Here is a 17686-nt window from a genome sequence, read left to right as displayed (position 1 = left end):
CGATAGCGTGATCCTGACCCAACAATCTAGTAGACTGTGCCAAGGGTGATTGCCCGCCAACAAAATAACCTACTTTCCTATAGTGCTGTAGGACTCTCATTCCAAAAGGGGAATTCCATTCCCCCAAGAAAGAGAAATTAGATTTAATTCTATCCAACTAAATGACTAGAGAGAAAATATATGATGTAGAAAAGATATGGTATGGAAAGAGTTTTCACCAATCAAAATCCACCCATGAATTTTGATCAATAACACTTTATTAGTTATCACTTTTATGATTGCAGTTTATTGGTCAATTGTTTTTCGGATATCATATCATATCATTGAGTTTTTCTACCATATCCATGCACATCTTAATTTTTCCACTATACCATGTAATGTCTCTTAAAATAGCCTTTTGGATACTTTTTGCGCTTAACCTTGGATGAAACAATCTCTCCAAGAAAACACGCATCTGACTGATTAAATCCGCTTTTAGGATTTAGAACAAAAGGCCATTTCTAAAAGTTGATGCCCTGGTCTGGTTCAAATCTTGAAACCTGAAGCTTTCTAAAACTACGAGATCCTTGAATTAGACTTCAGACTAATCCCAAATTTTGCAAATTGCATGTATCAATAATTTGAACCATGATCAAATCCATTTCATCTGGATTTTGTTACGATCCATTTGTCCCATGTTGGTAGTATAGGATGCTAATGTGAGGTATTCCACATCGATAGAATGGGATGGCTGTTGTGGGGTATATGTGTGCTTGGGTTCCCTCCCTCTAATAGCTAGCTTTTAGGCTGGCTTTGCACAAGTCCACTTAATCCCGACTGAACACTGCAATACCGACGTCATCACCTGCGCTGCACTTGGGAGAACTCACCCCTAAAAGCTAGCTGTTAGAGGGAGGGAACCCAAGCACATATATACCCCACAACAGCATCCAATTCTACCGATGTGGGATACCTCACATTAGCATCCCATACTACCAACATGGGACAAATGGATCGTAACAGATTTTCTGCATGTGGCTGCAAAAATCAGATCGTGCATTGTTAGTTGTAACCCTTCACCTCCCAAGAGTCTATCCAGCAGTCTGCTTCAAGTCTTAACCACAACGCATTGATCACGTCATGGCAATCTCTCTCAACCATTAAGTTCATTCAGACCATTCTCTGCAAGTGCAGACTGAACAAGTTTCTTGAGTCAGAAGCCAAACAAGACTCTAATGGCCCAACATACCATTATCAAACAGCCTCTACATCGTAACTTCCTAACTGGATAATTGTAACGATTTATAATGTTGCAGTCCAGGCTTTAAATAAACTGTCTTTCATTCTAATTGCTAATCCTCTTGCTAAACTAAAATGAAATAAAACGCAAACGAAAAGCTCATGCATCGTACATTCAAAACTGTCTATCACCTACTGCTGATTAAGAGCGCCTGATTTATCGCAATGTGAAAAATATAACGTAGCTTTACTCTATATTGATTGTGGTGAATCAGTGATGATTAAACCTGAGCGCAACAGTCAATTTCAGTTACCTATTTTTTCAAATCACCTTTACATAACCAAACACTCATTGATTTCCCAAGGCAAGATCACGCCAAGTATCTCCATTAGCTGGTTGAGTCTCTTGATCTGATCAATAAAGCAAAAATAGTAGCAAGCCACAATATGTAATTAATTACTACATAAACAAAAAAAAATGCAAAAATAAGATAAGAAAGATTTGTACATGGCATCTTCTTATTCACATATTCACAATCATTGGATACATAATATCAAAGACTTATTTGGGTCTGTCTAATTATATTCTTATTCCCCATCCTAATAGTCACTTCACAAAGCAGGGAAAATTTTCTAATCAATTTGTCATAATAAGCAGCACACTATATTGCTTTGATGAGAAAGATTTCAGGCATGATGGAGACCTCAAGAGAAACACGTGTATAAAGCCTCTAAGACCCAAAAAGAAGAACCAAGGATTAGAGATCAGCTATGCCAGACAAAGAAAGGTCAGTTATACAATAATAACACGATAAGACTATGAGTGTCATTACCTATGTAACATCAAATACATATTGACCATGGTTCAACTCCTTGCCCTTAACATAGTGTTTTAAAAGCAAGAGGCACAAGAAAAGTGCAAAGGCCTTTTAGCATCAGCGGAATAAGTCATGTGCAGAGGCACATGCCCAAACAAAGGAGGGAGAATTTTAAAAAAAGCATAAATTAAATAGAAAACATAAATATATAAAAATATGAAAACCTGAATATTAAAAGAAATTAAATGTTTTGAAAAGCTTGTGGGCTCAAACCAACATACAAAACATATTCAGAGTGAGATTGAAAGCAAATAACTGTGGATCAAACAAAATGATCCAAGCACTGAACAATTCAAGCATGTGTAACTCCCAACATGTAGCTTCGTTATTAACACCAATCACAACATTAGGAGAAGGGTTAGAACCTTCAAAGATAAAGCCGTTTCAGGCTTTCCAAATATTCCAGATACACGAGGTAATAGGAAATCATCTTAGGGTCCGTTTGGTTCGCATTCGGAATCGGAATCGGAATGGTCCATTGCCATAGTCTGTTTGGTTTAAACAGGAATGGGAATGGGAATTAGAATCAGTAGGAATGGGATTTCATTCCCAAGGGAGGGGCAAGGAATGGCCATTCCCTCAAATGGGGGAATGCCATTTCAGCAGGAATGGGAATGGGATTCCAATTCCGCCCAAGAAAACAGTTGGAATCGGAATAGCCCATTCCGATTCCGAATCCAGACCCCTATTCCCACGAACCAAATGGGGCCTTAGTCCTTTTACACCAAGTCATCCAGCTACAAAACCAAGAAGCAAAAGGAGGAAATATGTTGCAATTGTCCATGCAACAGATGTCAGATGTCTTGCGTTCCTAATCCTAAAAGGTTGAAGCCTTTACAGTGATATCTCTTTCAAGGTCCCTTTAACGCAAGTCCAAACAAGCCCATGCAGGGGATTGGTATATGATTCTGGTTGCCATTCATTCCATTTTAGGTTTAGGGGTTATAGATTGTATTATTGTTGTTGTTTCTTTAGTAGAAATTTTGTTATCTGAGTTGAGCTGTAAGAGGCAGACATCAAAACCACACCCTTTCATGTTCAAGCATATGTGGTTAGAAGAGGAAGGCTTTCTTCAAATTATTGGAGTTGATTATGTTCCATGGACTCTTGAAGAGTCTGCTAGCTATGTCTTGGATAGGAAAGGGGCTGAAGGAGAAGATTAAAGTGTGGAATAGGGAGCCCTACAAAGGTGTTGAAACTGAGGGTGTACGAATACAATCGGATGGTTGGATAGAAAGGAAGAGGGAGGAAACTTAACCATGGATAAAAGAAGAGAGAGGGAGGCCACAAAGTAGAGATACGACAGATTAGCCTATCAGGATGAGACCAAATGGAGGAAGAGATCAAGACTAGAATACAGCTTATTTCCACAAAATAGCCAATGTTAGAAGAGAAAATACCATAGTGAAGTTGGAAGTGAATGGCCAACTGCTCCAGAATGAAAACATAATTCAAGAGGCTATATTGGGCTATTATGAAGACCTATACAAGGAGAGATGGCAGCACAGACCAAAGCTGGATGGCTTGCAGTTTGACGGAATGAAAGATGATCAGGTAGAGGATCTTGAGAGGGAATTCACTGAGGAGATCTATGAGGATATATTGGAAATGGAGGGGGATAAGACTCAGGCCCTGGTCAATTTACTATGAAGTTTTGCTAAACTTTCTGGACAAAACTAAAGTAAGATGTGGTGAATGAGGAGTTCCATGGGAGAGCATGGCTGGCCAAACATCTTAATTCTACCTTTCCATATCTTATCCCAAAGTTGGGGTGCTGTGGTGCACCTCAAACACACAATTGAGAACCTCTAGTTCATGTAAAAAATTAGAATGCTATAGAAGTTAAAAGCCTACAAAAATGACATAAAAAGTCCCAATGTTAATCCTATTAGGATGAGAAAGCAAAGTTTTAGCTCAAGACATTAGAGGTCATTGTCACATAATGCACATAGAAGTGAACACACAATTCCCAAGCTCAAATCCCAAGTTTGTATGGGTGTGTGAAACCCCTAGAAGCCTTTTGGGAAACTTATTTGGTCCAAATGTCCATCCAAGATCACTTTCTTCATGTGGACATCATTTCTTAACATAGTGCACAATGCACTGTCTTCAATCTGAGGAGAATATTTACCAGGAATTTGTGCTCCCTTTGAAATAATTTAAATAAGGTATCACATCCTCCTCTTCATTGTGATTTCTTCCCAGAGACATGGCAGCATTTCTTGAAACTGTATGGCCAGGTATAGGTTATTCCTCAGGACAAACATCTCTGAATTGAGCATGGCCTTGAAGAGGAAGAGTCTTCTTGAACTTGGTCTTATGTGATAATTGCTGTTGTCTATAGAAGGAAAAGAACAAGAAGGCTAAAAGTTGATTGGTAGAACAGATCATTGGAAAAGTTGCGAGGCACATCTATGAATGAATACCATGCTTAAAGGAATTTATGAGGATTAAATCCACACATTTTGAAAGAGATCAGGAGATGTTGTATACCAATTCGTTTATTGCTTATCTCCTCATCTGTCTTTTTTGTACCATCAGTCTCAATTTTTTACCACTGTTTCCAACCCGCCATTGGCCTGGTCAATCAAACCAGTGACCTGGACAGAATCCCAGTTTGGGTCATCATCTAACCCACACTATTTACAAAAATTGTTGACTTGGTCAATGACCCATTGACACAGACAGTTGAGCCTCACCTGCCTGACCCATTCAACAGGTTACCAATTTTTTGGTTTTTTTCTGAAATTTTTATAATAATGACATCATGGATTGACCTGTTGACCAAGACAGTTGACTGCTGACCCATTGCCCTAGAGAAAAAATCTGTTCAACCTCCAAACTGTTTTAAAACACTGCTTTTGACCATACTAAACAGGGTATACAGTCTTATCTGCACACAGTTTTGATATGATAATGCAATCATTTGTTACTCCTCAAATAAAAATTGCAAGTTGGCTTTTGCTTGAATCCACCATTCAAAGTTTCCATTTAATCTTTTTTCTTCAAAAAGGCTTATCCATTAGTCATTGTCAACACCACAAAAGGCAAATGGTTTTTGGTAGATGGCATAGTTATAAGTTGATAAAACTCATATTAGATGTTCGTATATGTTCAGATCAGAAGAAAGAGAAGGAAAAGAGAGAGAGAAGGAGAAAGAGAAGAAAAAGGAGAAAAGTCACAGCCGAACTAGAGAGAAAAATCTCAAAACCTCTAGTTGGCCCTTCTTTTATTTATACTCTACTAAGATATACAAGGATTACTATTGTGCCCTCACTTAAGTGAGGGCCACATCAGCAGAGCAATACATATATAACTAAACATAAAAGGATTGTACTACCCTTGTACAGCCAATTCTAACACTCCACCTCAAGCTGGTGAGTATATGTCATATAGTCCCAGCTTGTTACATATGTAATCCACTCTACCCCGATTCAACCCTTTGGTAAACAAATCTGCCCATTGATTTCCTATGTTCACATATGTTGTACTTATCACTCCACTAAGCACCTTCTCACGTACAAAGTGGCAATCCACTTCTATGTGCTTCGTCCTTTCGTGAAACACTGGATTAGAGGAGATATGAACTGCAGCTTGGTTATCACAGTATAGCTTCATAGGAGTGTCAATCGAGTATCCCATCTCCTCTAGTAGATGCTTCAACCACACCAGTTCGCATGTTGTGTGAGCCATAGCCCTATATTCAGCCTCTGCACTACTTCTTGCTACCACTATCTGCTTCTTACTCTTCCATGTCACTAAATTCCACCAAGAAAAGTGCAATACCCTGTAGTGGACCTTCTGTCAGATATGGATCCGACCCAATCAGCGTTCGTGTATCCCTCTATCTCAAGACTTCCTCCACTCTTATACAATAAACCACGACCTGGAGCACCCTTCAAATACCTCGCAATCCTTAGGACTGCCTCACAGTATGGGATTCTCGGATTTTGCATAAATTGACTCACTACACTAACCGCAAATTAGATATCAGGTCGAGTGATGGTTAGGTAATTAAGCTTACCCACCAGCTTTCTGTACCTTCCCGGATCCTCAAACTCCTCACCTGTATCACTACCCAATCTAGCATTCAGTTCTATAGGTGTTTCAACTGGTCTGGCACCCAACAATCCTATTTCCTCTAGCAAATCAAGAACATATTTCCTCTGGTACAGATTAATACCATTCTTGGACCTTGCAACCTCTATACCTATGAAGTATCTTAATTTGCCAAGATCCTTTGTCTGGAAGTAATCATGCAAGTAAGTCTTCAACCTGTCAATTCCTGGTCTATCACTACCTGTGATAACAATGTCATCTACATATACCACCAAGAGAATCTTCCCAGCATTTGATTCATAGCTGAATACAGAATGATCAACCTGACACTGTTTCATTCCAAACTTCTTCACCACTTCACTAAATCTCCCAAGCCATGCACGGGCAGATTGTTTAAGTTCATAAATAGCCTTCTTAAGTCTACAGATCTTCTCACCCTCCCCCTAAGCAACAAACCCTGGTGGTTGCTCCATGTACACCTCCTCAAGAAGATCACCATGTAAAAAGGCATTCTTGATGTCAAGTTGAAACAAGGGCCAATCAAACATAGCAGTAAGAGAAATTAGAACACGAACTGACCCAATTTTGGCAATCGGAGAGAAGGTGTCTGTGTAATCAATACCATACTACTGTGAATAACCTTTGGCAACTAACCGAGCTTTCAACCGTTCAACACTTCCATCAAGTAAGTATTTAACCGTGTACACCCACTTACAACCGACCACATGCTTACTAGGAGGAAGAGTAGTGAGGTCCCACATATGAGTACGAGTCAGGGTCAAGAGTTCTTCTTCCATTGCTTGGCGCCACCCTAGAGAACAGAGGGCTTCCTAGACATCCTTGGGAACAGAGACAAAGGATAACATAGAAACAAATTGTCGATGGGAAGCCGAAATGTGATACAAAAGCAAAATTGGAAATGGGATGGAGAGTGCAACTGCGTTTACCTTTCAGCAAAGCAATAGGAAGATCAAGGTCAGAACTTGGAGTTGGGGCTGGGGTGGGATCAACTGTCGGATCTGTCGACGGTGACGAAGCTAGGGGAGGAGCCGATGCCTGACGATGTGTATACACTTGCCGAATAGGTGGTCCTCTCTCAGGTAGCTGCACTGGAGGCAAAGGCTGGGTCACGACCAGAACAAGAGGAACGGGATCCTCAACAGAAACTAGAAGAAGGGGTGATGGCAACAGAGGAGAAGAAGTATCCAACCTGGAGAAGAAAGGAACAGACTCAAAAAATGTAACATCAGAACACACAAAAGAACGCCGAGAACGAGGGTTATAACACTTATACCCTTTTTGAGTCCTAGAATAGCCAAGAAAGACACACTTAGTGGATCTAGCATCTAACTTGTCCATTCCAGGCTCAAGATTATGAACGAACCACACGCATCCAAAAACTCTATGAGTAAGGGGAAAAGGAGACAACGTGGGAAACAGAACAGAGAAAGGGGACTGACCTTCAAGGATAGGCATGGGCATGCGGTTAATAAGAAAGCAAGATGTGAGTACAACATCACTCCAAAAGGGTTTGGGGACATTCATCTGATGTAAGAGGGACCGAGTAGTTTTCAAAAGGTGACGGTTTTTTCTTTCAGTCACCCCATTTTGTTGAGGGGTGTAGGTACATGAGGTTTGATGGATAATGCCATGTTGTTCCAAATATTCTTGAAAGTGTGTGGAAAAATACTTGCGGCCATTATCAGAACGAAGAATTTTAATATTTACACCAAATTGATTGCGAATTTCAGCATAAAATTTCTAGAAGATAGAAAACAATTCACTCTTTTCTTTCATAAGGTAAAGCCATGTCATCCTTGAATAATCATCAACAAAAATTACAAAATACGTGTAACCATTATAAGACACTACTCTGTTTGAACCCCAAATGTTCGAATGGACTAAAGAAAAAGGACTCGATGTACGACTATCAATTCTAGGACTAAAGGAGACACGATGATGTTTCCCAAACTGACACGACACACAATTTAAATTAGAAAGACGACGCAACGACGGAACAAGTAACTGAAGAGCTCTAAGAGACGGATAACCAAGTTTGCAGTGCCACTGATGAGGGGAGAAAGATGACTGAATAGTTGTTGTCGAACCACCTCCATCAAGATAATACAGTCCACCAGCTTCATGCTCTCCACCAATCTTCATCCCCGTCTTGAGATCCTGAAACACACAAGAGGAAGGGTAAAAAGTTATTGAGCAATTAAGAGACTGAGTCAATTTACTAATAGACATCAGGTTAAAAGGAAACTTGGGAACATATAAAACTGAGGAGAGGGATAGCGAGTCAATATCAACATTACCAACACCACATATGGCTGATGTAGAGCCATTGGCAAGATTAACAGATTGAGAAGTGGTGGACGGAGAAATGGATGAAAACACACTTGGAGTTCCAGTCATATGATCGGAAGCTCTAGAATCTATAATCCAACGAGAAGATGTGGATGCCAGACAAGTCATACGTACCTGTGTGTGCAAGGGTAGCTGTGTTCTGTTGAGATGTACCTTGAATGAACCGCTCATACTCATCTTGTGAAACACTCACCATCTCCTTTTTGGAAGTATCTGTAGATGTAGTGGGGATCTGGTTAGTGACGTGAGATTCTTTTCTTGAGCTACCACCATTTACAGCTGCATGATTCGCCCAGGTTGAAGGTGGGCTATGGAGATTGTAGCAAAAGTTGATAGTATGTCCCTCCATACCACAATGAGTACACCTTCTCTAAGTATTACCACGTCCCCTACCACGGGCTCCCCCTGAATCTCGTCCTCCAACATGACCACCACCACGATTATACATTCCACACCACCACGACCATACATGGGTCCACCACCACGACCACGACCATGCTGACCTCCTCTACCACCACGACCTCCCCCTCTCATAACTGCAAATGCAGACCTATCTGACATAGTGGAAGTCTCTATGGGTCCAACTGAAATCCTCCAAAGACGAGAAAACACTTCCTCAAGAGAGGGAAGAGCAAATCCACCTAATATCTGTGTCCTTACGGGTTCATACTCAGATTTCATCCCTACTAAAAATCTGGTCACATCCAACTGATCTCTTTGTTGTTGTTGAATTTTGACATCAGGTGTAAGAGAATGACAAACATTCAACTCATTTCATAAATTTCTCATACTGGCATATAGTCCTCAAGACTATAATTCCCTTGTTGCAGATTGAAGTACTCTTGGTACAGTTGGTAAACCCTAGTAGTGTTAACTTGTCCAAAATATAGTTTCCTTGCATGATCCCAGACTTCCTTAGTTGTATCTAAAAACATGAAGTTCACACTAATTTTGGACTCCATTCAGTTCCATAGCCAAGTCATAATTTGAGCATCCTCCTGCTCCCATTCATCATATCCCAGAGAACCAATTGAGGGTTTATCTTCCCTCACATGTTTCACTTTTGTTTTGGCTTTCAGGAAAACTTCAACAGACTTAGCCCAAGGGACATAATTCTCACCATTCAATTTTATAGAGGTCATCTGCACATTCAGATAATCAGAAGGCACCATCACACATGATTTGTATTCACTGTTGTCTCCCATGACTGCACAAAAAAATAGTGGGAGTTTGTACCACTAAATTGTTACTCTACTACCCTAATAAATCACCACACTCCACACGAATGACTAAACACCACTAGGGTTCCTAGTACCAGGTTTCAGCAGCAACACTCACAACTATTCACCACTGTTTCAGCAATAATATTCACAATTGTTCACCACTTTTAGCAACAACACTACTGTTGTCGTTTACTGTCAGCACTAGAAACCCTCACAACACACCTCACGAAAAATATTTTCAGTTCTACAACGTATAAAAGAAACTTGCTACATACCACAATTTAGTTCGAAGATCATGTACCTGTCAAGTAGAGGGTACCAAGTCTACATTGTCAGTTTGTCACCATCACAAAACCAGCCCTCTTCGAATTGTGAGTAGAGGGTTTTCTACCAGCCACACAAAACCACAACGACTGCACTCATTGGAGGCATGGAAACCCCCAAAAGGAGAAAACGACCAATCCTTTTCTTCCTTTCTGGAAGACTCTCTAAAACTCATATTAGATGTTTGTATATGTTCAGATCAGAAGAAAGAGAAGGAAAAGAGAGAGAGAGAAGGAAAAGAGAGAGAGAAGGAGAAAGAGAAGAAAAAGAAGGAGAAAAGTCACAACCGAACTAGAGAGAAAAATCTCAAAACCTCTAGTCGGCCCTTCTTTTATTTATACTCTTCTAAGATATACAAGGATTACCATTGTGCCCTCACTTAAGTGAGGGCCACATCAGCAGAGAGATACATATATAACTAAGCATAAAAGAACTGTACTACCCTTGTACAGCCGACTCTAACATAAGTCAATAATCTTTTAACCAAAGCACCCAAGAACTAGGAAATCCAGCAGGAAAAAAGAAAGAGAAGAAAAGAAAAGAATGAAAGCTGAATATTCATGTTTAAAAATACGTAGCATAAAAAGATGACATTTAGCAAATTACTTTGAATCTATCTATCTATCTATCTACATGTGTGTATGTGTGTCTGTGTCTGTGGTGTGGTGTGTTTGTGTGTATTCATTTCCTTTTTACTATCATGTGATGTATTTGACTTCTCTCCACTTGATCCATTCACCAAGTAAAGTATCATTCAAAATGCTAAAACAAACATAGGCTATATATCCTATAGTAAGAAGAATTCAATAATTATAACTATTGATAAATATCAATAAAACAGTGGACTCATCAGAGATGGACAATCAAAAGTAAAAAGTGGATATACATGTGCCAAACCATAGAAATGATAATATCAATGAAGTCAATGCTGGATGCCCTGTTGAAAGTTGTAATAATATTAGTATAGAGCACACAATTGCATGTTTAAGGATGGTAAATTTTGAGAAGATGTCAAACTTAAAGGTAAATTTTGAGAAAGGTTGCATAGTTGGTGTAAATATGGGGGAGAGGGAAGTGGCAGAGTGTGTGGATATCTGGAGTTGTGCGGTTTCTAGTTAGCCTCTGAAATATTCAGGTCTTCCTTTAGGTGATACACCTGGGAAAGAGAGCTTTTCAAACCTGGTGTTGGAGAGTTTTGAAAAGAGACTTGCATCTTAGAAACGAAATTATCTATCCATGGGAGGAAGGATCACTTTAATTAAATCCACTCTAGCTAATCTACCTGTGTATTTCTTGTCGGTTTTTAAAATCCCAAGTGGGATAGCTAGGAAGTTAGAGAACCTAATGAGGAACTTTCTTTGGGAACCGGGGAGGAAAAAAGGATCATAGAGTTAAATGGGAGGTGGTATGTAAAAGCAAAAGGTTAGGAGGTTTGGGAATTGGGAATGTGCAGATAAGGAATTCAGCTTTGTTAGGTAAGTGGCTATGGAGACTTCCTGAGGAGAAAGAAAAGCTATGGGACAAGGTAGTGGTGAGGGTGAGCATACATGGGCTAGCGACAAATGGTTGGGACACTGGAATTAGAGCAAGGACTACAAGAGAATCTCCATGGAAATCCATCCAAGCTATTAATCCTTTGTTCTTGCCTTGGATCAAGTATGATGTATATTCCGGAAACTCTATTTAAATTTTGGGAATAAGTATGGGTAGGGGACACCTCATTGAGGGATCAATTTCCTTTGTTGTTTGCATTTAGGGGTGGCCACGAGCCGAGCTTCTCACAAGCTATTCGAGCTCGGCTTGTGAAAAGCTCAACTTGGCTCGATTTAAACCAAGCTTTGAGCCGAGCTCGAGCCTGATACATAGGCTCATTTTCTAATCGAGTTGAGCTCGAGCCCAATGAAGCTTGGCTCGTGAGGCTCGCGAGCCTAGTATAATAAATAAATAATTTACATACATATAAATATATAAATATATATATATAAATAAATAATTTTTATTATATACAATAATATTTTTATTTTTATGTATAATAGTAAATAATTTTTATAAATCTTACTTTTTTGTATATAAAACAAAAACAACTTTTATATGTATATTTTTTATTTTTATATATATAATAATAAATAACTTTTATAATTCTTATTTTGTTGTATGTAAAATAAAAAAAAAAAACATTTTATATGTATAATTTTTAATTTTTAGAAAAAACTTGGCTTGTAGTCAAGCTCAAACTTGCGACCTTTAAACCGAACCGAGCTCAAGCTCGAGCCTAAGACTATTTCACCAAGTCGAGCTCAAATAGCCAAGTATACGGCTCGGCTCTAATCCACCCCTATTTGCATTATCTTCGTACAAAAATGAGCATATCTCTACCTTGTTGGTTCCCTCTAATTCTCGGGTGGGGTTTAATTGGGATCTGGGGTTAAGGAGGGCTATTAGGGATTCCAAATTAAATAATACCTTGTCTTTGATGGGCATCCTTGGTGGCGTGTATTGGACCCTTCTCAACCTGATAAAAGAATTTGGACTCCTACTCCTCATTGGTTGTTTACTTGCTCTTCCTTTTTCAATTCCCTAACCCTTACAGTAGCTAGTGGGGGTGTCCACCCTTCCCTGTTGAAGAGGTGTGGAGTATACCTATCCCGCCTAAGATTGGAAGTTTTTGTTGGGAAGCATGCCTAGAAAGAATCAACACTTGTGACTTATTTCAAAAGAAAAGACCAAAGAGTTGTTCGTCCCCTTACTGGTGCTATCTCTGTAAGGTCAACAGTGAGAATTGCTACCATTTATTAATCTCTTGTACTTTTGTTAAAGGTTTATGGGAATGGTTTTCGTTGTTGTTTGGATGCAAGTGGAACCCACCACCAGATGTGAAAAGGTTGTTTGAACCTTTGTTTTTCAGACTGTCAAAGAAAAGGGGAAGGATGTGGCGGTATGTAAGGGCTGTTGTCATTTGGACCATTTGGGAAGAAAGAAATTCTAGAATATTATCTAGGAAGGAGAAGAGCAAGGAAGCTATTCTAGAGGTAATTTGGTAAAACATTGGCTTAAATCTACAGAACTATTCAATAGAGTGTCATCAGATGACCTGTTAAGAAAGTGGAGAGAAATTGCTTTTTCAGCCCCAGGTCAAGAAGTAGTAGTTCCAGTCCCCCCCTAGTGGTTGTTACAAACTGAACTTTGATGGAAGCAGTTTTGGAAACCCAGGGCCATCGGGTATTGGGGGTGTTTTAAGAGATGAGAAAGGGACAATAATTGCCTTGTTCTTAGGTCCAATTGAACCTGGTGACTCTCTTAGAGCTGAGATCTTGGCGGCATTGGAAGGTGTTCAGAGAGCTAAGGAGTTAAACTTACAAAAGTTGATCATTGAAGGGGACTCCAACTCAAAGACCATGATGTAAGTATATAACCAGGTATAGAACATAAATGATTCTATTTTTAGGGGCTGGTACAATGGTCTAAGACTTGAAAACCAAGGCGAATGAAAAATAGGGAAACAATTATTTTTTCCTAGTAAAGGACCATAATTTATTCATATCAGAATGTCACTTTATTCATGTGATCAAGTTTTATACTGTAAAAACCTTCTATTAGTAAAACACTGTCATCATGTCATCCAATAGATAAAGTTATCACTTAGACATGGTTGTATTGAAGCTCAGGAACATACTTGGGTCTTCAGTATCATCAGTTCGAGCCACCATTACGGGAGGTAGTAAAACATCTGCAAGGTAAAAGGGCTTCACTCCATTAAAAGGTCGTAAAAGAACAATAAAAAGGTGATAGAAAAGAAAAAGAAAGGGAAGATTAAAATTTTGAAAAGCAGCAAGTGGAATAACAATGGAAAAGTCACAAAGAAAAGATGATACCATCTTCAGGCAGGGTATCTCTCATCCATTCTTCATCCACTATATCTATCAGCACACCCAGGCTTAGCTCCGCCATATTTCCTATGAATTTACAGTCAATTTCTTTTAGATATACACAAAAAAAAAAAGAAAAAGAAAAGGGAAATCAAATGTTGGCACAATTGACCATGAAACTCCACACACACACAAAAAGAAACTATATTACATGAAGAAAAAAAAAATTAATGGGCGCCTATGGTTCATCGAGTGCAATAAAAGATGAGGAAAGAGAACAAATCGTGGAAAGTAAACCCAATTTCCTGCAATCTCACGCCCAATGCTCTTCCCCGCTTTCTGATTTTCAGGATTCAAAATGCCCTTATCAATATCAGGTTTAGAACTGACGAAATACAAGTATGAAGTACATACTCAGAAAATTAAATCCCACCAAGAAAAACGAAATCAACTGCTAGATTAGGGTTTTTGAATGCTACGGACAGGAGAAACAATGAGGTAAGGTTAGACTCTCTGCAACAACTGAGTCTCCTTGTGAGGTCTTAACAATCATTATAACTGGATTTAGATTAAAAGTAAAAGTCTGATAATAAAAAGAATGGGAAAACTTGTAGAGATGAATTTGAACTTTGAAGCATAGCTACTAACTTACTAAGTACTAACCTCGGATTCACGAATTGAATTCCAATAATCAATGTGGAAATGAAGAGAGTGAAAGAGGATATATCGTCGTAGCAGTTGCAAGCTCTTTACTCGTTTCAGCCGAGCCGCCGTGCAGCTATTACACGGGAGAAGTTCCGATTTGCGGCTGAAGTTATGTGAGGTTGATGTGTGGAGCGCTCTATTAGAGAAAATCCGGATTCGGATATGCCGATCGCGAGACCGGATTCAGTCCTCACACCTTCTCATCACACTTACAGCCGTGCATTTAGAACATCTCCGTATTTATATTTTTGATTCATTAGGAGATGTTTCCGGATTTACCGCAAAGCAAAGTTAGGATTTACTCCTCACAAAACATACCTCACACCGATCTTACAGCACATCTCACATGAATCAAAACACAGTACGTGATGTTCTTGATGTATGGCTGTGACGTGTTGTGAGGTTGGTGTTCTCCACACCAATCTCCAAACATGTCTCAATTGCTCGGTTTGCTCCTTACGATTCATGGAAAGATGCTCTAAATACAGAATCGTGATGCAACATGAGGTTGGTCTAAGACACACTTTGTAAGGAGCAAATATGAATTCACACCTCTTGTGCTTGTATGTTGAATACAGATTGGCACCCCATAGGAACAACATGCACATCCCAACAAGCATTCGAAATAATGAGTGTCGGAAAATGACCTACTTGTGTTGATGTGAGTCTATCACCCATCGGTTGAAGAAATGAAGGTGATGGGACTGTGGAGAATTGTATAAAAAATCATTTTTTACTTATAGTGACTTTAAGACCCAACTCAATGGTCCAACTAGTCTAGATAAGACTCTAATAGGAGGAGGGAAGGAATTAGGCACCCTTCTCCCGAATCTAATAAGTGGGACCCACATGAGATTCCAAACAAGTACAATCACAATTTGGCAATTATATAACTAAACAAGTGCATACTAACAAGAGCAAACTTGTTGGAGTATCACTTTGGTTTTAGACTTTTAGTCTCAGACGATAGGAAAGTGGAAGATTGAAGAGTGAAGATGAAGCAAAGTGAGGGAGTGGAATGTCGAGTGTCAATGATTTTGGGTTTTGACCTAATGGTCTATGTAATGACTGATTTACCCCTAGAAGTCCATTTATTTTGTTTAACTAAACCTCTAAATACCACAACCGAAACCAAATAAAACTGCCTTTAAAAATTGAACCCGAACCATTTACTTGAAATAATCGAATTTCGGCATGGTTATTCAGTTTTAAACCGAACTATGCTCACCCCTAATAACCATTGTGATATAGGAGAAATTTTATTGGAATCCTTGTCACTCCACTAGAAATACCTTCATAAGTTATCAAATTGACGACAAAGGAGTTTTTTGTAGTAGCTGTGTTTGCATATGATAACTTCGTGCCTTCTAATGTGGATTTTATAAGAATAGTTCTTTAGGTCTGTGATGATAAAGAAAACCTTCTATCCATCTAACTTTTACGCACCATGCCTACTAAGGAGTACCATTTAGAGCATCTTGTTCTACACTGTATAAGGGTTTAGCCAAAATAGATATCATCGACACCCATGGAACACATTCTAAACAAGTAGAAATGTGATGTCTTACCCAAGGTTGACAATATCTCCCTTGAACCCAATGTGATTCCAGTGGTCCCAAACAAAATAACAAATATGGTTGCCTAGTATTTGGTATTGGGTGGTCTTGGTGTGTATGATTTTGCGGGTCTATCGGCATTAATTTGTTTCATTTTTTAGGAAAAATTCCCGATTAGTACCATGTACTTTGGGCCTAGTGCCATTTTGGCCCCCAAACATTAAAACACAACAGTTTAGTACCCAAACTTTCAAAGTGTGCCAATCTAGTACCTGTCATTAATCAATCCATTAACCAGCCGTTAAATGACGTTTGAAAAGACACAAATGCCCTTTGAGTGTCATCTAATTTTCTTTATCAACTATCCACATGTTGATAAAAATTGAACAGTCTCAAATCCTTGCCTCTTCTAGTCAAGAAAGTTGGGGTTACGTCTTAATGGGCTTATAGTGACCCCAACTTTATTGAATAGAAGAGGCAAGGATTTGGGACTGTTCATTTTTTGCTAATGCTTGGATGGTCGATAAAGAAAACTAGATGACACTTGAAGGGTATTTATGTATTTTCAAATGGCACTTAACAGCTGGTTAACGGGTTGGTTAATGGCAAATACTAGATTGACACATTTTGAAAGTTTGGGTACTAAATTGTCGCATTTTAAAGTTTAGGGACCAAAGTGGCACTAGACACAATGTACAAGGTACTAATATGGAATTTTCCCTTTTTTTTATCTGCTTCGGTTGAATTAACAACATGTATTCTCTAGTGAAAATTTTCATGTCCACAATAGGTACCTCAAATCGGAATCGACCTACTATTTGTTTGATTGGAATAAATATGACTTATTTTAATAATTAAAATAATAATAAAACAATAGTACAATAATAAAATATCAACAATTTAATAATAAGAGTAAAGATATTATTTATTAAATAATAACCATAATAATAATTAAGTACAAATAAAATATTAATATATTATAATTAAAGTAATAATAGAATACTAACATATTAATTATTAAATAATAATAAATTAATTTTAAAATAATAACCAAATTCAATAGAATATTAATAAATTAATAAGAATATAATGATAAAATGATAAATTAATAATGAAGTAAAAATAAAATAATAGTATATTAATAAAATATTTATAAATTAATGATAGATATATCTAAGATATTAATTATTAAATACTAACAACATAATAACAACAAAGTAATAATAAAAAGAAAAAATATAATTTATTAAATAATAATAGTGATATAATTATATATTCACAAAATATCAATAAAATAAAATATAGACCAATAAAAATTAGAAAATTTCAATTAACTCGATTCTTACTCCAAAATGAACCAAATAAAATATTAGAATACAATTCTGATTTCCAACCAACCAAACAGGGTAAGGAATATGCGATTCCGATGCCGTCCGGGATCGAAACGGAATCTATTTTTATTTTGGCAACCTGCCAGTCAGAGAATT

The 17686-nt window shown here is 38.2% G+C and overlaps 1 protein-coding gene across 8 annotated transcripts; it reads right to left on the bottom strand.

Moving 5' to 3' along the window:
* Positions 1–1446: 1446 nt before the first annotated feature.
* BNS (bonsai) lies at positions 1447–15079 on the bottom strand. 8 transcript variants are annotated; one of them, XM_010253076.3, is made up of 5 exons: positions 14602–15079; positions 14236–14277; positions 13945–14025; positions 13746–13799; positions 1636–1947 (listed from the first exon to the last, which is right to left on the bottom strand). In XM_010253076.3, the coding sequence occupies exons 3-5, from the start codon at positions 14018–14020 to the stop codon at positions 1856–1858; spliced, it is 222 nt and encodes a 73-aa protein (XP_010251378.1). In that variant the 5' UTR covers positions 14021–14025; positions 14236–14277; positions 14602–15079; the 3' UTR covers positions 1636–1855. The 8 variants fall into 8 exon arrangements, with proteins under 8 accessions (XP_010251381.1, XP_010251378.1, XP_088747064.1 ...); XM_088890938.1 differs by having other exon boundaries at positions 14177–14277; positions 14602–15072; XM_010253077.2 differs by having other exon boundaries at positions 14150–14277; positions 14602–15070.
* Between the last annotated feature and the right edge of the window lie 2607 nt (positions 15080–17686).

Source organism: Nelumbo nucifera, chromosome 7 (genome assembly GCF_055504915.1).
Source record: "Nelumbo nucifera cultivar China Antique chromosome 7, China Antique-T2T, whole genome shotgun sequence".
NCBI classification, from domain to species: Eukaryota; Viridiplantae; Streptophyta; class Magnoliopsida; order Proteales; family Nelumbonaceae; genus Nelumbo; species Nelumbo nucifera.
This window is presented reverse-complemented; position numbering and strand designations above follow the sequence as displayed.